The sequence below is a fragment of the Barbatula barbatula genome (genome assembly GCF_947034865.1).
Source record: "Barbatula barbatula genome assembly, chromosome: 15".
Lineage (NCBI taxonomy): Eukaryota > Metazoa > Chordata > Actinopteri > Cypriniformes > Nemacheilidae > Barbatula > Barbatula barbatula.
Genome location: NC_136778.1, coordinates 7,702,228 through 7,727,281, shown reverse-complemented (window position 1 = coordinate 7,727,281; position 25,054 = coordinate 7,702,228). Strand labels below are relative to the sequence as shown.

The window sequence follows — 25,054 nt, the reverse complement described above, 5'->3', positions numbered from 1 at the left end:
TTCATCCCTAAAACAGTTTTAATGTGAACTTCAGTTTATCTTATTCCTAAACAACACTGGCATCATGAATTTAAGAACTTTAAAGTGCTGAGGAGGCTGAGCTCTCTGAATTATTGGATTGGTTCACGTTTGTTCTTGAATTCTTCTATTAAAGGGTGAAAGCACTGCTCAAATTTGAAACCAAACTGCTATAATTGAAACATTCTGAGCATATTGAGCTGAAATTGAAATCACTTGTAGCTAACAAAAACATATTCAACAGAAACCAGTCTAAATAAAATCAGCCTGAGCGAAGGTTGGTTAAACTGACCTAATATGAAACCCCCAAATGATAGTGATAATATATATTTGTTCATGCTTAACAGGTTAGTTGTCATTTTTACACACAAGAATACTGGGTTATATTTTACTCATGAGTGGGGCCAAAAAGGGGACGAACCCAGCTGTTGTATTATTGCTCCCTGAACTCTCTGTAAGTCGCTTTGGATTAAAGCATCTGCTAAATGACTAAATGTAAATAATGTTTATATTTGACCCAACAATCGGTTAAAACGATTCAAACCATTTTGGGTTGAAGCAACTTTAAAAAGGATTGAATTTGTTTTTGGGAAATTATAATAATTAAAACAATGTTGCTTGAAGGTTCAATGTTAGTTGAATCAATGTTTAGTTGTGTTTTAAAATCATTACGTGAAATTAAAATTCCACAATCACTTAATAATTTTGATAAAATATGATATACGGAACAGAATTATTAGTGAAGATAGTGACAGTCAATTAATTACGCTTTAAAGGTAAGACAATGGGATTAATACAAAAGTTAATTTATTAATGTAGAGTTGAATTAATCATTATATAAAAAAATGGTCAATGAACATTTACTGTATATGCTGAAACCTTCGAAGTGATTGACGTGGTTGAGAAATGATGCAGACAGAATGTGAAAATGCGGTGAATAGACAGCAGTTCAGATAAAAATAGAACAAAGCTGTATTTTCATTAACTTATGTATTTATATGAATCAGAGTGACATTTCTTGTGTTATTAGACATCAACAGAACTAATGAAAAACTGATGGTGATACAGCAGCAGTTTGATAGTAGCACATGCTCTGATGTCTAAGATAAATGCATCTGTCCTGCTGTTCTTAACAGATGGACATGAATGGAAAAACTAATCCGTAAAGTAATACAGGAAGTGACAGATGAAAAAAGCAAGCAGACCAGAATGCTAGAGATCACAGAATGGATTTATTTTACACATTGGCAGATTGCACATTTTTCCTGATCCGCTCTTGACTCTCATACTTAGCCACACGCATTCACAGACTCACACACACATACAAGACAGAAAGAGGGATAAGTCAGTGTTATAAGATGCCAGTAAGATGTTAAAAAGACAAAAGTGAAAACCGCTGGATGAGACAGTCCTCAGATCCTTTCAATAAAATCTTCTAGAAAATAGACTTAGTTGATAAACACCTAAACATGCTTTATGAATCACCTACAATTGAATGTCCCTTCTATTCATCCACAATTTAAGTTTTTTGAAGTCTCTTCTTTATCAGGCACATGAGAACTTGTGCAATATGACCACAACGAACACCACACACAAATATGAAGTGATATTTTTTGAAATGGCAAAAAAGAATCCTAAAGTGAGTTTGAAACTTCTAAACTCCACGCAAACTTATTTCTCCTGCAGTGAAGTTCATCTTGCTAAGACGACCAGCTCAGTCTTATTCTGGGCTACTGGCTGGTTGGCTCCATATTTCTCTCAGAAGCTGTGGATTATGTTTAGTTTGACATAAGAGGAGCCTAGCTTTCAGGAATTCTCTCTCTGCAGGAACAGAACACAGCAAAGCTTTCTGGATTTTCTAATATCTGAGGAGCAGGAGGCCCGGTACATCCAAAGAAAAGGTGGCAAAGAAAATAAAAAGTGAGGAATGATAAAAGAACCTCTGGAAAGGAAAAGTGGACAGACAACAGCAGATATGACAAAGAGACAGCGGCTTGCGTTAATTCCAGATGACAGTTTCTCATTGGCTGTTAGAAACATGGAGTCATGGCAGAGAGAGGCGTGGCCCAGAGGTGGGAAGATGGTGTCATGACGTTGCTAGACTAGGCTTGACAAGGTGATGCGGTTGCTATGGAGATGCTAGACAAGCGCCTGGTTACCATTCTCTAGGTTTTCGTTGCTTTCGTAGCAACCAGAGTCCCGTGGAGAGTCGGCCATGAGGCCACGCCCCTCACAGGGGAGTTTCTCTTGGGAGCCAGAGAGGGCGCTGCGTTCCGGATCGCTGCTACCTATAAAACACAAACACAGAAAATGTAAGGAAATACTCTGCAATAGTGAAAGAAACAAACGTGTGTGTGTGTGTACTCACTGTCGTAATCCTGCAGGAGTTCAACAGCAGTCAGCAGCACAGCTCTATGTTGAGGGTCTTTGATGTTAAGTTCATCCAGATCTTCTTCCTCTAATAACTTAAATGTGTCCAAGTCCTCATAGCCGTTAAAGAGAAACGTCGGCATATGCTCCTAAAACACACACACAGATTAAAAACTAGTGCAGAAGCATCTAAAAATACATCACTCCACCCTGGCAGTTCATCTATGTGTGGGAACTTACGCTTCTGGACTTCACACTCATCTGTGACCACCAAACTATCATTACAGTCTATTAACACATTCACAAAACCCAATGAGGCTTTAAATAACCCTCACATTATAGATCTTACAGTTACACCCAATGGGAATTATTTGTACTACTTTATTTGGTTCATGTGTACCACCATAGGATATTTTAAGATGTAATATAGGAGGAACTTGTGGGAGATCTGAGGGCAAAGCTTTTAACTTTCATGTCGAACTGACCTTGCCTAACGTTCTCACAGTTACTGTGATCCAGCAGAGCCGACCATCTTTTCCCCCCGCCTTGTGTTCAAAAATGTGCATCATATCATCAACAAAATGTCTTACTTTCAGGTTTATCCTTTCCAGGAGCTCCTCTACAGAGCTGGGTTTAGGCGGCCTGCCCTTCCTCCTCCTGCGAACCGCTCGCTTGGGTTTCTCCTCTTCCACAGCCAGCACATCCACGTAGATGAACTTAAACGTGCCCACTTTATTGTTGAGCAGACCCATCCACGTGCCCATGGGCGGCTTGCTGATGATGTCAATCACATCTCCTCTCTGGAGACAGTGTGTTAGATGTAGTGAGAACATCAACAAGCATTTATTTAATGAGAAATGACGTATCGACGGGTGTGTTCAGTACCTTCAGTTTGAGTGAATCTGAATCATACGGACTGGGTGTGAAGTCAGTGTGTACTCGTGCTCGGCCGCAGAACGGACCTCTGTACGGAGGTTCTTCGTCATCCCCGTCTTCGCTTCTTACGCTCTCTCTGTTACTGGCGGATGAGTCTGTTGTGCTCACAGTCTGGCCACCTGTGAGGACACAATCACCCGTCACGATTATTTAAACACAATATTTTATACTATAGCGAATACAAGTGACCACACACTTACTCATGGAGCTCTGTCCGCTAAGGGAGCTGCGTAGACTCTCTACAGACCCTCCTGCCTTCAGTTTGGGTTTCTCCAGAGAGTCTGTGTCTGGTTGAGGAGACTCGGGACAACTGGGTGTCCCATCTAGACTGGACTATATAGAGAAAGAGACAGCAATGACAGTGTGTCATTATTCACGACAGAGGATGTTGTATGGATGCATAAGGCTTACATATAGAAGCTACTTGAAGTAGTGCCGTCACGGTTTAAAATTTGGCTGACAATTAAATGTCTATTGAATAATTGTGATTACGGCGATTGATTTTACAATTATAACAATTCATTTATTCAAGGAATAAATTAGATACATTAAGAAATGTGAAAATTCTGTAAATAACTTGTAACATTCCCTACAGAGTGACCTTTACAGAAAAGACTTTCTTAACAGAAAATAATAAGATGAGGATGCTGCCGTCTTGCTGTGTAGATGCAGCCAATCTGGAATCACTTTAATAAAACTCATAAATGCAAAAATACAAATCGGATACAACTCAAATGATGAAGAAATGTTATTCGCACGTAACATTGCGTGCAGATCAAGGACAGTGGATGGAAGGCTGCAGATCACCCTTGTTTTCTAAAGATTTATAATAATTGCGATTATCTGAAATAACTGCGATTGTGTAATAATTGTTTAATAATTGTGACATGAAGCACTGCTTTCAGAAATATCAAGAAATACCACGGAATCACCATTAGGTGGCACTACAGTATAAAAGACGATTACTTGGGAGCATGAATTGAGAAACAAACTGGCAAATGCTTTTGTGCAGATAAAATCTTTCCTAAGAGCTATAGAGCTCAACACACAGAAGTCTTTGTTAAACACACTAAAGAAATAAGAGATACAGTGGGGTATCAAAAAGCAAGTGTCCAATATTGACAATCCTTCCATTTGACATATTTTCTCAATTGGTATATAATTTTACTTTTTGAATGACAGATTCCACTATCAATTAAAGGCTCATGTGAATGTCTGAGAGTAATGTATTGCATCCTATTCTATTCATTTACGCACACATGCGCGCACACATTTGTTTCTGTATTCAACACTGTCAGGAAGTTAAAGCTGGAGTGAGCATGTCTCCAAGCTCCATGCAACAAAGGGAAGACTGGTTTGTTTGAGCCCAGTTCAAAACTTCAAAAGTGGGGCACACATGTGAAACATCCCTCTGGAGCAAAGGCTGAGTCTCACCTCTAAATGAACCTGCTCTGTAATACAACCCAGTCAATATGTTAGAGGAGGAACTGTGTGTGTGTGTGTGTGTGTGTACCTGTTCAGAGAGAGACCCTGCATATTTCTTGGACATGCGTTTCCTCATAGTCTCTTTGACAGACTTGACTTTCTTCCCTAGAGAGATGCGGGATGTGGAGGGCGATTTAACAGGATCTCTGTACAGAGCCTCCTGCTCCTTATGCCAGAAAGAGAGAGAGAGCTTGATTAAACACATTGAAAGCCAGCTGATCATACAAACACTGCAGCTGCATGTGAGAGCACAGAGAGAGGGTGAGTACTCACGCTCGCCTCAGATGCCGTGTTGACCACATGTAGGGAACGATTAGACAGGTCGAATCCTCCGAAACTACACGTTCTCTGCAGAGAAGAGACATGATTTGTGTGAATTTACAATTAAAGAAATGAATCCAGAGGGTCGGTAGACACGAATCATGATGGGCTTCAATGATTCATGCTGCTAATGATAAGAAGCCACCTTCAGGATTTGATCTGATTTTCTATTCAACAGCAAATAAAATCTTTTCATTGTTACGTAAATAAACTGATGGCCTCATGGAAAACCTTAAATACACAAAGAAATCAACAAAAAACCTTACTGCTCACATACACGCAATGCATTGAATATGAATGATTCTGCTTTCATAACTGTGCTACAAAAAAGTGCTACAGAATTGGTTGTCTCAAATTGTCGACTTAAAAAAAACTGAGATCAAATGTTGTAGTATGAGACGATGTTGCATTTCCAAGTGTAAAAACATGCATTTCGAAAACAAAGAATACAATAACTACACCAAAATGAAACCACAAAATAAATATTCAGTCCTCATGCCCAGGCTGAAAGAGTAATTTCCAACCCAAAATGAATGAAGAGTTCACTAATGAAGATCACGGTCATGTTCACATTCACGATGAATGACGACGAGGATTCGCAGACAGCAAACTTGGCAAAGCTGCAGAAGGAACTCCATATGACTGAAATACTAATGTGAATTTAACTAGAATCACACAACTGAATGTGCATGTCTAGTTACTGTTGTAACGTCAGACTACCCTACTGATAAAAAGGCTGAGCTAACCAAAAGAGCCCAACCAGTCGAAAAGATTTCTAGCTTTAATAACTGCCCAAGAGATTGTAAAGATTTAAGAAAAAGATACCACAGCCTATGATTCAGAAGTGTGTTGTTAAAGTCCAAGTACTGTATGTGCTGGCCAGAACTTGGAATATGTTTGCCCACAATGACTGTTCACTAACATAGATCTTCAGTTTGTGATCCTAAAACCCAGACGGCCCACAAGTTCCCTCATGAATTTCCTATGGGGCTTAAAAACAGCGGCTTTTGATTTATGAGTAAATTATCTTTGGTTAATATTACAGTAAAGCTGCAACCCAACTTTTGGTTTTTCTGTCAAAAATTAAGCAAAAATCTGTTATTGAGCAAGTACATAAAAAAACCAAATAAAGTTTTGAAACTGTAAGCTTCTAAAAATGATTTATGAGATGTTCGGAAAAAGTTTGTAAGGCATTTTGGGGTCAAGGGGCTATGCAAAAGAATATTGAGAAAACAGCCACAGCTCTTTACTAAAAGCTGCGCCTGTTAAGCATAATTTCTGTGCACTTACTGCCTGTCAGTTGAGTTTTTGACAAAATATGCAGTGTTTACGTAGTATTATAGAGGTATAATTTGTTTGATAAAATACAATACATTTTGTGTTTTTAAGATTAATAAGAGACTATTTTACCCTTCATATTTCATCATTTATGATTTCTTTAAAAATCTAAATATAAGAAGTCAACAAATCTCGTCTTGTGGGATAAATGTCTAGACACACTCATATCTATCTATCCATCCATCCATCCATCAATCTCTCAGACATTTCTTGACACTTATTTTTATGAGCATTTTTCTGTCAGGGTAAATCTATCAGCCAAGCCATGTGAATATATACGTGCACAAAGTAACTTGCAAGTTTGTTTCCAACAAAGAAAACTAAAAATACAGATTGCAGCTTTAAGGCTCACATTTGTTTTACAACACAAATTACACACAGTCAATTTTACAGCCGCAAACATGATGTTGGCTTTATACAAATTTAGCAAAGCTACATTTGAAAACGTACATTTATGGGCTTTGACTGCGTGTAATTTATGCGGTGGAACAAAAAGTTTATTGAACTTGCATTATGAAAACGCTTTTTTAACAATACAAATTTTCCAAAGGAACCTGTGGTCAACCTGCCTGTCAACTGCCATCATGACTAAACAATTATAGTGCCAAACTTCATTGTTTTCTCTAAACTACATCCTGAATACATTCTCTTCTGCAGCTTTGCCTCAGTCTGTTCCTCCAGTGCAGCAGAATGCACTGTTGATCTGCTCTTTCGGCAAACTCACAGACTTCTGCTGGATGCGTAAGAGCACCCGCTTGGTGCAGCGATCCATACTGGACGCCCACTTCCTGTTCGCATCTTTTTCGTCCTCCAGGAGCCAGCGTCTGTCTGCTTTGCTCAGTGTGACGGGTCTAACCAGCCCGGTCCAATTCAAGTGGCCGTACAGGCTGCGTTCCACCACATATGTGATGTTGAGCTCGCTAACCGCCGTCCTCCCCTTCAGACGCCTGGGCGGAAACAACCAGCTGCCCACTACACCGGTCCCACAGCTCTTCCCCTTCTCTCTGGCCAACGGGAGCTCCCAAACAGGAGGTGAGGTGGGGGCGCTGGTTTGCTGAGCATTACAGGAACGTTGGTAGTGCAGGTGCTTGGTGGAGTATGCATAGTTCGGGTCGGGTTTATTGCGCTGCCACGTGGAAACGGCGGGCCGCTTGGTGTTGTTAATGTCATCTAAAGACACCAAAAGGGGGTGTGGCTTTGGCCGGGGCCTAGTGAGGCCGTAAAAGGTGTAGACGCTGTCAGTACTTACCCCGTGAGATAGAGATGACAAAGCTTTTCGCATTTCCGCGTCTGTTGCCGAATGGGAGACTTTGGTGTTGTCTTCTCCAACACCTTTGGAAAAGGAGGAACCAATACCTCCAGCCAAACCCAGTCCAGATCCGTCACTGCTCTTCCGCGGTGGGCGGATCAGACCGTGGGGGTGCGCGCTGGGGGTCTTCACAAGCTTGTGAGCAGGTTTCCAGGCCTCAAGGCTGCTGGTTGAGGGAGATGTGGTCACACTGTCCGTGTCTCCATCCAGAGAGAGCTGTTCTTGGGCAAGGGAGGACAAAGAGGAGTCTGTGCACAGGGGCAGCTTTTTATTTATTCCCGCGTAGAGTGCGTTTAAGTCGTCACATAGGGGAGTTGCATCCAAACTCAGGGAATCTACAGGAAAATAAAGATCCAATTGACTTTTACTAACAGACACTGCAAATTGTTGTTTCCTAATCAGTTTTAATAAATAAATGTTTACATATATGTACTTTAATAAAAGCTAAAAATCTCTTTAAACTATCCATACCATTCTTTTCAACAATTTGAAAAATACAGATAATTACTTACATCAAAACAACAATATGACAATGACAAACTCCATTTAACTCGAGCTAAACAATGCTTTCACAACACTCCCAGCCTCCTACCTTGTGAACCGTGCCTTTTGCTGTCATCCACTTTGATGAGTTTCTTGCGGACACGTCGAGTTGAGTTGACCAGCTTATGAAGTCTCTTGAACTTCACGGAGTCCTCCTGTTCGTCGTCTGACTGCTCCACGGACTAAAGAGACAAAACTCACCGTCAACATTCTTCCTAAAAATAACAAAATGATCAAAACATCTCTTCCACAATGACATGCTTAAAAACAGAGGATGAGCACTTTCACAGGCATGAACAGATTATGAGATGTTAAGGATGGACTCTTGCTAACATGACTTGAAAAGACCACAGTAAAGAGTTATGTGTTATGGAGACATGTTTTGAGTACAAATAGCACACAGACATCCTGTTTTTGTCACACATGAATTAGCGTGAATAAGCAAATGAGAGGATGGAATAATTGTAATGGTTCAACTAAATGTCTAAAGTAATATGCGAAGTAAATTGTTGAGATGATCTATGACTGTATCACACACCTCGCATGAAACAAAACCTGGTGCAACTTAGAAACATCCTCTGATGCACGAAGACTATGTTTTTATTTTGCTTTTTCAACCGCCAAGGGATGGAATTAAGTAGCTTGCCAAACACATGTTTAAAAAGACGGTAGTTTCACTCCAAAAACATTTTGTTTACTGCAGGGGTACACCGCAATATAGGCTAAAGCCCTATTTTTGTCTTTCCCTCTTTCGAATGACAAGATATATTCAGTATTGACCATCAGCTATTTTTAAACCACAAGCTGAAACCGAGCCGTTTTGGCCAACATCAGTGATGGGCAAATACATTTGTGAGTAGACTAACCAAATCATTCAGGGGGAACGTGGAATATAAGAAAGCCAAAAAAGTGGGCAGAAAAACTCTCAGGACTTAATGATGTCGCAAAACTCATCTACTCAATAAACAAAAGCATCCATAATAAAACTCGCACGTGAGCATGTCTGAAGAAAATAACATCTGGATAAAGTTGTAACAAGTCATGTACTGAGGTCTGCCCAATGAACAACATGCAAACCCAAAATTTCTTCTGATTGTAATTCCAGTCATGAATGTACCCAACAAAGCCACATTTCATAAGAGAAACAAGAAAACATATAGAAACGTATAGAAACCAGAATTCTGTCCGCACGTCTCCAGCTGTGACCCACCAGCAGCCGATTCCTTGTGTTGAGGTTAGATGTTAGCATCCATGCACTGAACCCACAGCCATCTCACACAGAGACTAATACAAACTCTAAACAGGAACCTCTAAATGTCTGGAATATCGCGGGACAGAGGACTGATCACGGTAGAAGGCGTGCGCTTGATAGTCCGGAAATTCAGTGAGGTCTCCCAAATGACCCTGAACATCCTTAATGGTCTGGTGAAGGAATGTGGGCCAGAGAGAATAAAGGCTGATCTGGGTGCAGTCTATTCATAAAGAGATACAGTACATCCTCTGTATTATATCTGGCTTAAACTGATCATGCGAGTCCAGAAAAGCTTTGATGGATCACTATATTGACCACAGTCGACACTGATCTCGTGACAGCGTGGTATGTGTATGTGACAGCGAGGTCTCAGTGTTCTCTTTATGCTAAACTGAACTCAGATCAGTAAATCCCCAGAGGAGAACAGCGCTCAGTACGCAGCCTGTCAGTTAAACCGTTAGCACACCAGGGCTGACAAGTTTCCATTTATAAATAGGAGATGATCGGCCCAGAGGCCAAGATTTCCACAGAGATTAATCTTCTGTAGACCCCGTGATTCAATTTACACATACTGATGTGTGATCTGGTTTATAAATGATAAAGAAGGAAATGTACGTACAGTACACCCCTAAGTGAAAATGTCCAAATCGGGTCCAAAGTGTCAATATTTTGTGTTTCCAGCATTATTTTCCAGCACTGCGGGAACCCTCTAGGGCAGGGAGTTCACCAGAACCTCATAGGTTGCCTTGCGCTCCTCCACCTTCCGTTTGAGGATGCCCCACAGATGCTCAATAGGGTTAAGGTCCTTTACCCTCACCTTTACCCTCAGGTTCTTTAGCAAAACAGTGGTCATCCAGGAGGTGTGTTTGGCGTCGTTTTCATGTAGGAATACTGCCTGCGGCCGCGTCTCTGCAGGAAGGGGATCATGCTCTGCTTCAGTACGTCACAGTACATGTTGGCATGCAGCCCAAGACCACGACACTCCCACCACCATGCTTGACTGTAGGCAAGACACACTTGTCTTTGTGCTCCTCACCTGGTTGCCGCTCGATCTGAACCAAGTTAGTTTATCTTGGTCTCATCAGACCACAGGACATGGTTCCAGTAATCCATGTCCTTAGTCTGCATGTCTTCAGTAAACTGTTTGCAGGCTTTTTGTGCATCATCTTTAGAAGAGGCTTACTTCTGGGACGACAGCCATGCAGACAAATTGGATGCAGTGTGCAGCGTATGGTCTAAGCACTGACAGCCTGACCCCTCACCCCTTCAACCTCGGAGTTATTTGCTATGAGGTGCCATGTTGAACTTCCAGTAACCAGTATGAGAGAGTGTGAGAGCGATAACACCAAATTTAACACACCCGCTCCCCATTCGAAAATCCCCAAATTTACACTTTTATACAAGTTGTACACTCACTACTCTATGATATTTCAAGTTTTAACATCACCCAGACGTTTCTTGACACGTCTTTATGAGCTTTTTTTTCTGTCAGGGTAAATATTAGCTTTTTAGATCTTATATTTTTATATATCTTTTTAGGCCCTTTAAGACCGGACACACACAGACGCACAAAAAGTCCATAAGGCTTTCCAGGGCGGAGTGAGTCAAGCTGTAGATATGAGCGCTTTGGACATCGCCGAGCAAAGCAATGCTGTGGTTTGTTAACATCAAAAACATCACAAAGACAGTTAAGCTGTTGACCATTAGAACGGGAGGTGGGTTTTTATTTGCACAGGCTGACAGCTGGACAAAGTTTCCATGACAACGGTGTGGATTTATATGTTCACGTAATGGCAGCTCATTTTCCAAAAGGGTAAACTTCTACCAATTACGTAAAGGATTTATTCATGACTGCATCACGCACACACACACAGAGCATACTCAAGGTAAAAAAAAGTATACAGATTTAAATGGTTTGTTGACTTCAAAGTCAAGGGGCCACATATTCTTTAATTTACACACATTATGACCTCATAACCAGGGGACTATTCCCCTGTCACTTCATCACTAAGAGCGTTACAGTGAGCCAGCAGCACCAGATGCTCAGTATGACTATTGCATCAACACTAGCCTCTCCATCAGCTTTCGGATCATTGACTTCATCTATTTTTTACTGATGGCTGAAGGTGAAGTTTTTCAGTATTTTTTGGAAACAATGAAAATGATACACACTAACATTATAGAAATAATTCCAGCCAGTAGCCTTCGGTTTTATTTAACATGGAGAGGGTTACCTTGCTACTTCTCATATTCTAGTAACCTCACCACTATCAGACACTTTCGCTTATACAACAAATTCGTAACAAATAGCGCAATTCTGCAATGGCATCAGTAACTATTACCTATCTGTGTGATGCTTAATCCAAGTGTCAGTATACATAAATTACTGAATGCATCTAAAATCTTGCTAAAACATTTACGCATCATACATTTATATAGTAAAATGCCATCGAGGTCTGCAGAGATTTAACACCTCAACCTCAAATATACAGTACACACATTCAAACATCAGAACAGTGCAGTCTCACTGTTGGGGAAGATAAACTTTAATGTGACTTCACGAGGTTAGCGTACGAACACTCCCTGGCATACACACAACACAGTCACATATGCGCTCAGGTCTACAGTCTGGATGGTTGGTTATAGTACTTACATTGCAGGAGGAGGAGAGGTTAACAGTGGGACTGGATCCATCAGTCCACTCTGATGTGTCTGTACTGCAGCTCAAATGTCTGTTCCTCTCATATTCCTTTAACTATGAAGAACAAGAGGTCAAAGACAGCCGCCCCTGATCCTCACACACACACAGCCCTATCTATCACACAATACCACACAGGCGTGTACCAACACTCAGGTGAAGTGTGTAATTTTGTGAAATACTTTCTTACACCCCATTTTAAAAGGAGGTTTACGTCTGCTCAACCAATGGTGTGAGTTTGGGGTGTGACTATCTTTAAAACTAACCAATGACAGCCTTAGATCGTACCAATGTAAAACAGTCATACTGCATTTTCGTTTGGTATTACACACTTCACGTTTAAAAAGAAATGTACAGATGCAACTGAAACACACAGAGAACAGACACACATTCATACAAATATGCACAGGCGTAGCATTTATAAAGTTCAACTTTCCACAGAGGCTTAGCATTGATTCAAAACCGGCCAATCAAGACTGCTCGTGACAAATATCAACTGCCAGTCCCAAAGAACAACAGCAGGAGAGATGTTGAAGATTGAAGAACACGCAGTTGGTTAAAGGAATCAATGTTGGCCTCGTGGAGAGAGGAAAGTCAAACTCTAGGTTCATCCATTAGGTTTATGATCAGATGATAATTCATTATCATGCTGTCAAAACGTGATAAAACAAAGAGAGACCCACAGTCACCCAAACACATCCGAACAGTGAAACAGAACATGAGATGATCCATCCGATCAATCCAACGCAACTTGTTTACTTGCTAACTTAGACACCAAAAGCCCTTCATTCTACTGAAACATTATTTGCACTATCGATCTACTGCAGCCCTTCAATGCAGAGTCAGTGCATGTGTACGTATGTTTGGAAGAAAGGAAGTAGGCGGGCAATTGTTAGTCTGGGTGAGTAAAGGCTAGTACACATGAATGAAGGTTGTCGTGTTGTTCAAGGTTTACCCGTGCCAACGCCTCTTCCACTGTAATCATCTTCTCTTTGACCATCATCATCAGCTGGATCCGTTCTTCATCGCTCATGGTGATCTCACTGGCCACATAGCCAATGTCCTCTCCTGTAGAGTCAGAGGTCAAAGGTGACCAATGAGAACAAGGGACACAAGCGAGTGAAACAGACAGGGGTGGAGTGATGACAAGAGGAAACGGGAGAATTCGTTTTTATTACCTTTGGACGTTTGCCTTGTGACCCCTTTCTGTGACTTTCGGAAGTTCTGCCAGAAGGATTTGTTTTTCTTCTTGTTGTCCCACTTTCCTGTGTGAGAAGGAAGCCGTCAGAACTCACAAACAAATGAACGTGCACACATAGACACACTGCAGTGTCTTAATGTCAATGGAATGACTTTACATTTATCATCTAGCATCATAAATTGATTGATTTCACAAAGTACTGATAGTCATATTCAACCCACAATAAAAGTCAATGTGTCCAAAATAATCCAATCCATTTTTTATTTCATTTGAATGTAAATAATATTTTTTCCATATCTGGTTAGATTACAGTAGACTATTTAATAAATGAAGGAGGTTTAAATAATTAAAAAATGCTCAATTGTTTTGTCTGAAGAGTGTAAATAATGATTTATGGTTTAAAATAAATATATATATAGCGAAGACTCATAAAAGCTGCGATTAAAAATCGGGGTTATTCTATCAAAAATGAAATATGAAAAATGTCAGTAACCAAGGACGAAAAACATTGCACTTTTGGTAATTTTGACTAGTTTGTCTCGGTTTCATTTTCAGCAAATAAATAAATTTAGATTTACTTCGTATATGGGAGAAATGCTGTAGGTCCTTCACAGAATAAAGTTTATACCTATAAACGGTAAGTTCAGAAAAGTGGTCTCCTAAATGTTTCTGCTACTAAATTTTTCCTTGAGTGAATTATGGCCCAGATATTTCTTGAGTTTTTGTGACATTTACGATATAAGCGTTAGTGTTCATAGCAACCCCTAACACTGGAACATTCCAATCCAGCATTGAATCCAAAATAATTCCAATAACATTCCATGAAAACCTCAAGGTCATCATAATAATAGCTAAGAAGCTTTCAAATGAAGCACAGACCTGATCCATCCTCAGAGCTGGACTTGTGCAGAGGAATTCTGAAGAAAGAAACACAGAAAAAACATAGCGTTTTATTACTAAACATTTTTTACGATATATTTCAATTTTCAGATGTTTCTTCTGTAAACATTCTGTAAGCGATCTCCCTTCAGTCCGAGTGTGCTAGTACTTGTTTTGTCTACAAAAAAACATATCGATCACTATTAGACTGATTTGAGCTACACTGTACATCCACCTTGCATTTCAACTCTCCGAACTACATTCAACTGATTTATCACATGGCCCAGTAGAGGGCAGTGCGTCACCATTCACACAGCACCGGTCAGGTTCCCGAGGATCACAGGGCACGGATGAAATGCTCCTGAGATGATCAGAAATTAGATGAGACGCACCGACTGAGAGAGGGCGAAAAAGTGAGCGAGACACACCGCAGGACAGACACTGCTTGTTTTCATTTCCATTCTGCGGCACGGGGCACAGTGCCCATGGAAAATACCAAAATATAAAGTAGCAGAGAGATGTTAAACTGAGCAGCACACTCATCTTTGGATAAACACACGGTGCGAATACACCACCAATCTTATAAACACTGTATTTGAGCCATCTATTTCTAAAAAAGAATGAATCTAGTTTATGCTTTACAGCTAGTTTATGCTTTATGAATGATGACTTTGACACGCGAGTAATTTTTTGTGCCCCAAAGAGAATGATAAAAAGAGACAGCTCTCTATCTGCTGTAAGGTATTATTATATAATGACCGGAAAACGTATAATCTTCTCATTATACTGTCATTCTTGTTATTATACCAGAAATCAACAAATTGTAATTGTAAAGCATGTTTATTGGTTGACATTATTGCTTCATTTTAGCTTATATCCATTGTTCCCCCATTCTTTAAATCACAAGCACTCTTTACTAAAAGAGAACGCAAGCTTTTGAGGTCTGTCGAAAAAGTGGTCTTCAAATAGGAATTTATAGCTGAGGATTAATACAGATCAAAGCACTGTTTTCATGTACTATAATGTTTTCATGTATAATATTTGACAGAACATTGTGGTTTGAAAAAATATTCCCTGTTTATATTCCCACGGGTCATGAGATGGGATCAGGTTGACTTCGTCAAAGTTGGTAGTAAAATGGTGTGTGAACTGGTCATGAGAGGGTTTATTACGGGCCCCATGAGAGGAAACATCTGAACTGAGCTGATGGTCAACACTTAACACGATCCAAACGCACGGAGGGAGAAGAAAACATTCCACTGAAAACGTCTCGATGTTCTGCAGATGGGGACGTATAAGCAAGCAAGTTATTATTTTGGTTTTCTCATCGGGGTGGTGGATTTTCTCTCGCTCTTGGGTTAAAAAACTATCACACATTCACAACCATGCACCCATGTCCTCTGCTCTGCTTTCTCAGAGTCTACTTTAAAGTAAACACTACATAGATGTGCAAGTAAACTTGACACACACTAAACCATGCACCCATGTCCTCTGCTCTGCTTTCTCCACAGGAAGACTGTGTTTTTAACCCTGTCAGTTTATCATCGTGTCTGTTTTACATCTGTTATCCATGTGTCCTAAAAACATCCCAAATACATTTGAGATCCTTGCTGCTAAGCGCTCCCCTGCTGCTAAATATCAATACAGACACGCACAGAGACGTGTGTGTGTAGCGTCAGGTCAAACGTTACATGTCATTACATGGACTGAGAGGGAAAAATGCACTCGCGCTAGAAAAACACAGATCCACACAAAGACACTAACATGCAACACACTCGTATCAGCCAAAGAAAAGACGTCACTGCTGGTCCTCCAGCGAGTTTCCTCTGTATGTTTGTGACACGGGCTGTGACAGAGAGGCCTCTGTGTAAATTATCATATCATTATGATCCCATGACAACACAGACTTTCTCTGTTAACCTCTCATTCACCCCAAAGAATGCACACAAAATCCAAAGGGGGTCTCCTGCTAGTATGCTGCCTGCGACCCATGCAAAGAAGGCTCTATTGAAAAGCAGCACAGTAAATTAGGCTCCATTCAAGACTGCTGCTATTGACAGAGTTATATGGGCTTACGGCTGTGTGACCAGCGTACAATGAAAGTATGTTACAGACTGACAGTTTATTGCTTTGTTAGGGGTGTCTCGTATTGTCACCCAGCCACTGTGACATGTTGAATATTTGTTTGCAAAGATTTTTCCTGCAAATAAAGCTAAAGCAACAGTTCACCCAAAAAAGAGAATTCTCCCATATTTTACCTACCGTCATGCAATCCCAGATATAAATGCTCATGTTCAATTGAAGAAATGATATCATATACATCTGGGATAACATGAAGGTGAGACTATTACTATTTACTATTACTTTAAGCAACAACAAATCAGCAGCAAAAGCAGTGTTAGTGTTCACTTAAATGAGTTCAAACCATCTATTAAATCAATAATGATAAAAATGTTAATTCCAGTTTCCATATCACCAGGCCCTTATCATAAAAAGTTCAGCTGGTGCTGCTCATGCAGAGAAAAAGTCCCATGTGCTGCATTCCTTTAGTGAGTACCTGTCAGGTCTACTGTCACTGAAGTGGAGGAATCCCTGGCCTGCCGAGATGTTATTTGAGGAATGTGATGGAAGAACATTGCTCGCTGGAACATCTTTACTTTCTCCATAGACCCTAAATGAAATAAAACGCTCATTCAGTCAGTTGTGTTTCAACATGAGAATGATCAGGAAATGGCTTTCCAAAATGTGACATTAGTCATAATGCTACGCCAACAGTTCATCGTCACTGATTTTAGATGGAACATCGCGCTGTTCCCATCAGCGATGCGTCACTAAACGTTACATGTCGGTTGATCTTTTATATCAGGGAGTGGGGCGACTTCCTCTCTCAAACTGCTGATCTCCTGCGATTAGTCGATTTATTTCCCCACACCTGGCAGTAGAGTTCAGAACACACATGGCCTCGAACGCCAGCGCATGTAAACAAAGATGCCAAAGGAAGCGTCTAGGAAGTGACCTTCAATGGAGGTCATGGTAAACGGGGTTAGGGGATTTCCTCAAAGCCACACACATAGAAGCTTTTCTACCACCGTATTACAATGTTGCACTAAGATGTATGTTGGAAAGGAGGAAAGCCCTTTCAACACGACTGTTTCTATACACACCAAACACACATCCTACTTTGGCAACTGCGCCTGTGTCATTGGCTTCTCCGCAGCATTCTATAGGTCAGGGCTTCTTAATGTAATCACGTAGACAGGAAGCTGAAATATCTGGCAGCGACTCTACTGTCTAGAGTGGCTCTAAGATGATAGTCACACTAAGCTCTTTTTAAAAATTGTATTTTGGTTTTAAAATAATAAAAAGCTGTATTGAGATTTAAATACTAATAGGATTAACTGTGCAACCATAAGTGAACCCTGAGAATATTATCCCTCCAACCTATTCAATGTCCTAGCCTATATTCGCACTCTCTCTTTTATTACATCATACTTTAATAGGGAGGCTCAGAAATGACGTAGTTTATATGCAAAACCCAGAAGTGAGATCACATTTTAGGACTTCCGGTTCCATTGCTCCAAAGTATATTGTTTAATTTGATATTTTTTGGGAACATTTTTAATAAAGTTTGAAAGAGTTATCGGTGAATTGGTGATGGTGACATTGATATTGAGCGACCTTAAGTGTAGTCTGTTTATAGCTTTGTTTTAGCTTTATACCTCTGCCGATTGTATTTCGGCTTCAAAACGACCTTTTTTAATCACAAAGCTTATTTTTTGTGATCTTTCAAAAGTCCATGGGAAAAATGCATAAGCTTACGGTCGAGGGAACCAGCACGGTGCTTACTCCTGGGTTAGCCTACAAAAATATGTCATCTCTGAGGTACTGGATTGAAAACTCCTTAAGTGGAGAAAACAACGACAAGGCTCGCGGATCTCTACGGACTGAAGCATATATTAATATATGAAAACAAATCACATCAGATCTTTCGAACAAGAAGGTAAAACTCAACATATTTATAACTGTAAACGTTGCGTGAACAACTCAAGACATTGACCAAAAATCCCCAAACCCAGTCACACGTGCACACCGCATCCCTGTAGACTTGTCCCTATAGACCGCATAGGTATCAGGCATGTAAATGCTTAAATGTGACCGCTCCATATGTTTTACATTCATCTTTGCATACTTCTCCTCTCCCGAGAATGTGGATAACAACACTGATTGTAAATCTTCACTGGGACACGTGGACGGCTCACCCCAAAAGAAACAGACCATCAGCACATGCATGGAGACTCGAGCCTGCCTGCCACACTTGCCATCCCTCATGACAGAAGTTCAACTGAACCCTTTGGGATGTGAATTATTCAATCAAAAACGAAATTATTTGTACATTTATTGAATGAAGTTGGTAATAGCTGTTGGTGTTCATTACCACTTTTGACTGCCATTTTGAATTTGTTATCATAAATAAAAAACCCGAAGACACAAGAATGTAAAAACTTATTTGGCTCACGTTTAACCCTTGTTTGACTGACTACAAACTGACCTTTACAGAATTGTATGGGCAGAGATGACGTCGTGTGTACCATGTTTAACTTAATTAACTAATAATTCTTAAAGTTCAGGCTAACACTCTTGTATACTATAAACGTATTGAATCACGTTTGAGTCAAACAGAAATTCTCTCTGCAATCAGTGAGTTTCATCTTAAACATCTAAGAACAATAGATGGAAGGAAGGAAGCCTGGAAGAACCAAGATGTGAAAAAGCAAAACAGCGGAATCACAAACACAGTGAGAGATGGGGGATGGAGAGCAGAGCTGATCCATTTACGTGATTTTGTATTTAAGAAGGTCTGCACCTTTTTTTAAAGATTTATTTTGGGGCGTTTTTTGCCTTTATTTGGACAGCTTATTTTTTTAGAGAGGACATGAAGTGGGCGAGAGAGAGGGGCTGGGATCGGGAAAGGACCTCGAGCCGGGATTCAAACTCGGGTCGCCCGGAGCGCAACAGCGCTATATGTCGGAGCACTAACCACAGGGCATTGGCTCCGACACTCATATGCAATTCTAACCAGCTAACTAAGACCAGCTAACTAAGAATAACTCAGCTTACATTAGGTGTGAACAGGTGTGTATCTCGGCTGACCATTGGTGCTTAGTTGTACCTTATTGTCAGATAAAAACGAGTAGTTAAAGTCAGAGGTCACATTAACTGAAAGTTCTCCGTCATTGACAGATTTTTTTATACCAGTGAAGGAAAAATCTGAAGGCCGTCCATTATTTTGATGGATAACAATGACAGCAAGTTTGTAATTCCCCTTTTTGTCGAGTTGGTAGCTTCCAATAACTTTCGTTCATCAGAACGTGATCGTACGGACGCGTGCGTTTCCCATTCATTACTCCTTAATGCCTCGTCCATTCAGAAAAACCCACGCGGGATCGGGGGAGTGTATAAACAAGACGACTGACGGCCCACCAGAGTCTCATAGTTTCCAAACGAACTGAAAATCTTTTTGCATTTTTACCAATCACACAGCGATCTCTAACGTTTGTGGTGTTGTTTCTGCATCTGATTCTGCAAAGCGTGCATCTGTCATGCAGTGTTTAAAGACATTTTTCCTTCGGAGAGCGATAGCAACTAGCGTCATTTTGGAAAAACATTAACTTTCAGTAAGTGGAAAAAATCTCTCTGCGTCTTCTCCTTTCATGACCTATCAGCAGCTTAAAGTAACTTGTAAGTGAATAAATGAATGATTAAAAAACAGCATGTACACGCACCTGTCATTGTTACTGACTGGACATTGTTCTTTATTTAGTATTTTATCAGTAAGTTCAAAGAAACGCATGTACGTCTCGATGACGTCACAAACGTGCTAACTGCACATATCACCTTGCACCATAGTGTCGGGTAAAAATTTATTGTGACGGGTTTTTTACGACCTTGAAAAAGTCTAGCGCAACCTCTGGTTAGACTGACTTACTTTCTCTCTGTCTCTGGAGTGGACACTTCACTGCTGAAGCCAAAGGATTCCTATGAATAAACACAACATTGCAGTTATTCACACATGTTCACAGCTGGACACATAAGTCAATCAACATTGAGGTGGTTGATTTTTTACCAAGGTGTCATGAATGAAAGTGTGTTGTGATGCAATAGTGAGCTATAGCTGTGTGTGCAATTTTGTAAAGGTCTGAAAGCAGATATGCACTGCATTGTGGGTCAACTGACCTGGATGTCTGAGCGCATCTGTAAAGATCCAGAGCTTGTGTCTGCTTTTTCCTGGAACACACAAAAAAATGTGGGTAAGGAACAAGGACACACACTCACGCAGGCTATGATAATAGGTCACACACCCATATGCCGCGAGCATTTTGTCGTCGTTAGAAAAGCCACACCCTTAACCCCCTTCTCACACACCACCTGCGACACCCGAGGGAACCAGCCAGATCTGTGCCGCAGTGTGTTCAAAATAAACACCATGTGGATTGAGCCTAACCTACTGGAAATACAGTACGCATGAGACGCGCCAGCCAAGACTGTCAATCAGCACCTTTTCATTTACAGAACATGCTGGAAAGAAGACGCAGTGAAATAATGATATATAATGATAGCGTGTGAAAGCATTCAGAGGCTTGGAATAAACTGATATGGATCTTAATGTGGTCTGTTGAAATAACACCATATTGCTTTCATACATTGTCTAGACTGAGTCTGAATGTTTAAGCCATTTATTATTTTTTACATACGTTTAAAAACAATTATCAAATTAAACATGTTAATTTTAAACCAAAGGTAAAACCTGTCAACACTGTCTTAACATTAAAATAAGAATTTTGGAGGTAATAAGCCTGTAAATCCAGATAAACTTGACCTGTACAGACAACCTCATACTTCAAGAATCTTGCATCTCTAAGATGCCTGTTTTTCTACTGGCTGAAATCTTAAAACGACTGATCTAGTTTGTAATGGAAGGATTGCACCGTTGCGCAGATGATGAGCTGGTTCTTTTTATATTTTGTTTATTAATCTGAACAATCGCACAGATTATCAAACAATGCTAAAGATGAAACTACTGTGAAACCATCTTTTAGAGGGTGATGGGAACTCTATAGAAAACATTGCTTGGAATAAAAATGTGATTTATCCAGTCACCAAATAAAATAATCCAACTATGAAAACCCTGGTGTTCCCATAACAGAACACTCTGAACACACTTACGCTCACACACCAAACCAAGACTTCTGCTCTTGCTTGTTTCTCCACACAATGTGAAAGTGTGTTTCAGCTATTTCTAAAATACCACAGCTCGAGGGCTTCTTTAAAAACGCTACTGTGCGCTCAACAGAGTCTTTGTTTTAAGAACACTACACGAGTTATAGTAAAATCAACAGTAGTTGACAAGCCCATCAGATACTGTCTATTGCATTACTACAGTCATGATTCAGTCATGCCTCGTGTCTACTTCATATGAAAAGTGAAAGTGATTGAAATAAAACTACACAGACATATACATGCATTCAGTCTGTGAATTCAGGTGAAGCCTGCAGAAGTAGTTCTGTAAAAGTGGAGCCATCCAGGTCATACACACAGTGGGTAGGTTCAAGTTTGTTAACCGTTCCCATCGGAAAACAAACAGGCCAAAGTAAACACACTCACAAGTCTGTGTTCTGTATCATCAGGAGCATAGCATCACCAGCTGCCCCATACCCGCTGGACACACGCTCACGCTGGCACACGCAGAATCATCTCCACACACAACTGCTGCCAGTGCCATCCAAAACACACACAGCACACAGAGACGCGCTGTGTCTGTGTGAGACCCACAGCCACACACTGACAGCTTTCACAAAACCACACACAAAAACACACATCTACAGTAGAGAGACATTGTATACAACACTTCACACAGCTCAGTTTAAGTGTGTGTTTATTACTGATACCAATACATTATGGATCATGTCTATTTTACATTATCCATGTAGGGTATGAATAGGGCTATTACAATCATAACTAGTTTTATAATCAGAAGCTATTTGGGAGACAGCAGCTGGTGCGGAGAAGACTGACCGTGTGTTGAGATGACCTGCATGTGATCCTAAACAAGATACAGCTCAATTTAAATAAATAGGCAGCATACTGTGAATACTGTATACACACATGCTTGTTTCATTTTTTGACTGAAGCTATTTCAAAGACTTCCACTGTTTGTTTATATTCTGTCATATTTTTGGAAAACTCTGATCGGACACAAATCGATGTCGACTGGTAATCACAATTGTCAGCAATTGTCGTCTAATTCATATAAATATGGATAGTGTTTTGAATGAGCTCTGTTTCTAAAATAGGGCTGTGCAATAAAGCCTGCTCATTTTCAATTTAAAGGACAGGACACACACAGTGAGAATGGCAGAAGTGTGGCTGTGTGGGTGGATGTTCTTGGCTCTTGAGAAAACTTTTGGCTCCCACTGCCTAGTCAAGAGAGACTTGGGTTGAAGAGTAGGTAGAGAAAGTGTCCTTGTAGAATAAGACCAGCCCAGCCTATTGGTCTTACACAAACATCAAACACACATACGCACCTACAGCGTGTGCTTCTTTGTGCTCAACACTATTTTGGTATTCTATGCACGTGGCTTCTAAGCTCAGATGGTCTACCTGAAAATACCAGACTGGAGGTGGAAAATGCCTGTTTTTCATGCTTGAGTAAACACTTTAAAAAAAGGTTTATTGTTCTTCAGAGTTGAGAAAGAATTGGCCAACGTACTGAACACTGTCGGCTCGAGTCACCTGTCGTTTGATGTGCGTGTATGCGGGTTACCTCTCGAACAAAGGTTCACTTCAATAATGACCTAGTTTCAGAAACTAACAGGAATGAAATTAAAATGCCACAACATGCCTCTGACTGCACCACATAAAGCCTGAGCACGGGAAAGAGGAAAAAAACATCTTCCCTGATCTACCACGCATGAATAAATAAAAAGCAGGCTAACAGAAATTCTCCAATGAAAAAGTTGAATCTAATGTGACAGGAACATATTTTTTCTTTTATTTATTAAGGTGTCCCTCTTCCGTCATAGCTGTGTCTGTCTGACATGGCAATGATGAAATTCATAAATTTTTGCTCTACCCAGATGAGTATGGAGGTGTGTTTCTTAATCACTTAGGGAGCGTCAACAAACTTTCTTGCCACATTAGAAGCACAATTTTTGATTTACAGATGCCACTAGCGTTGTATAGTACAAAAAGATCTCGTCGGCTGCGACAGCTTGTCTTCTCATTTTGACGCAGGGAAGAGATCATGCGTGCATTAGAGTGATGCCTTCTTTATTACATTAAATAAAAGGTCTGTGGATTTCAAGTATAAAAAGAAGGGTAAAAGTCAGGCAGGAGCTAGGACCTGCGTTAATATTATAAAGACTTTTCAGCAGGGACGCGTTAGGAAAATGTTATTATCTGGAACAGCTTTAATATTAGTCGAGAAAATGGAGAGAGAGAGGGAGAGCGTTTTGGTGCTAAAACTGAGAGAGAGTGAGAGCTAGGGCACGTTTAACTCTTTTACTCGATGATGCATACAATCAGCAGGTCACATGCGTTCCGAACCGTAGAGCATGATATGTACGGATCATCCGCAATCCCTTTCACCACTATACTGCAGCAGAGAGAGAGAGGAAACACGCGTTGCACAGTTGTTTGTCCGTTTAGGGCTGCTGTACAGAACATGGCAGCGGATTCAATGTATGTAGGCCTGCTCTGTATGTAGCTTATTTAAAAGGTATTACAAACAAAAGCTGTCACTAGATCCTTGTTCCTTTAAGACAAAACAAGCATTAATATAAGTTAAAGCGTCGAAAGTGTTCTGTTTTGTCATAACAAATATTTCAGAATATTTTATGGGGTAGACATAAGAGTGGGGGACTGGGGGTCTTCAAATATTGGTGTGAACAATGGGAGTCTTGAATCCAATGGGGGGGGGGTCAAAGAGTCTCCCAGATTATATTTTCTCCAGAGACAGTCTTGGAAAGACATAACTTTGACTTCCCTAAATCTACATTTAGCAGACACTTTTATCCAAAGCGATTTACAAATGATGTAAACAATGGACAACAAAAAGCATGAGCGCAGTAAAACTGGCCTCATGTAGCCTACCACAGTATACAAAGCTAAGAGGGTGCTGACGGAAGAGATGGCTTTTCAGCCGATTCTTAAAGATGGCTACAGAATCTGCTGATCTGTTCCACATCCAGAGAAGGTATGTGAAAGGGATTTTTTCCCTTTTTGGGATGGCACTCCAATGTGTTGTCCATTTGAAGAGCGAAGGGATCTGGCGGGTACATAAGTCTGTAATCTCATCATTATTACATGTGAAACGGTAATGGGAAGTAAAGTGACACTACAAAATTGACTTTGCTGTTCAGTAACATGACAGTAGCTCAGATGTTTTCAGAAATAAAATGGCTTTCCCAGTAAAAAGTTATTTTTGCCTCACAAGCAGAGGTGGATAAATGCTAAGTTGCTGGAGGTTTCTTTGCATTTTCACACTGAATTGTACATGCACCCTAACGTAAATAAAGCCAATAATTTTAAGTACTCTCTGTCAAGTAGTGTTATCTACAACTTTACTATTCCACCTACACAACTGATTTTCAACCTTATAACCGATAACACATACAGTCCATATCACAGTTGTTTGAGACTCTCGGT

General features: G+C 40.4%; 1 protein-coding gene across 9 annotated transcripts in view; it reads right to left on the bottom strand.

Moving 5' to 3' along the window:
• The window catches only part of sash1a (SAM and SH3 domain containing 1a), a 181,614-nt gene that overhangs the window by 6,913 nt on the left and 149,647 nt on the right, over positions 1–25,054 (bottom strand). For 3 of the 9 annotated variants that reach the window (XM_079474427.1, XM_079474423.1, XM_079474424.1), the window contains exons 3-17: positions 20,585–20,635; positions 20,337–20,386; positions 14,351–14,388; positions 13,449–13,535; positions 13,226–13,338; positions 12,226–12,327; positions 8,370–8,502; positions 7,718–8,112; positions 5,083–5,157; positions 4,838–4,975; positions 3,525–3,657; positions 3,274–3,443; positions 2,979–3,188; positions 2,387–2,537; positions 2,178–2,306 (exon numbers count right to left, since the gene is read on the bottom strand). In XM_079474427.1, the coding sequence (XP_079330553.1) occupies positions 2,178–2,306; positions 2,387–2,537; positions 2,979–3,188; positions 3,274–3,443; positions 3,525–3,657; positions 4,838–4,975; positions 5,083–5,157; positions 7,718–8,112; positions 8,370–8,502; positions 12,226–12,327; positions 13,226–13,338; positions 13,449–13,535; positions 14,351–14,388; positions 20,337–20,386; positions 20,585–20,635 (1,975 nt within the window). Of the gene's footprint in view, positions 1–2,177; positions 2,307–2,386; positions 2,538–2,978; positions 3,189–3,273; positions 3,444–3,524; positions 3,658–4,837; positions 4,976–5,082; positions 5,158–7,717; positions 8,113–8,369; positions 8,503–12,225; positions 12,328–13,225; positions 13,339–13,448; positions 13,536–14,350; positions 14,389–16,907; positions 17,022–20,336; positions 20,387–20,584; positions 20,636–25,054 lie in introns of all 9 variants that reach the window. The other 6 variants (XM_079474428.1, XM_079474429.1, XM_079474421.1 and 3 more) reach the window with 5 other exon arrangements.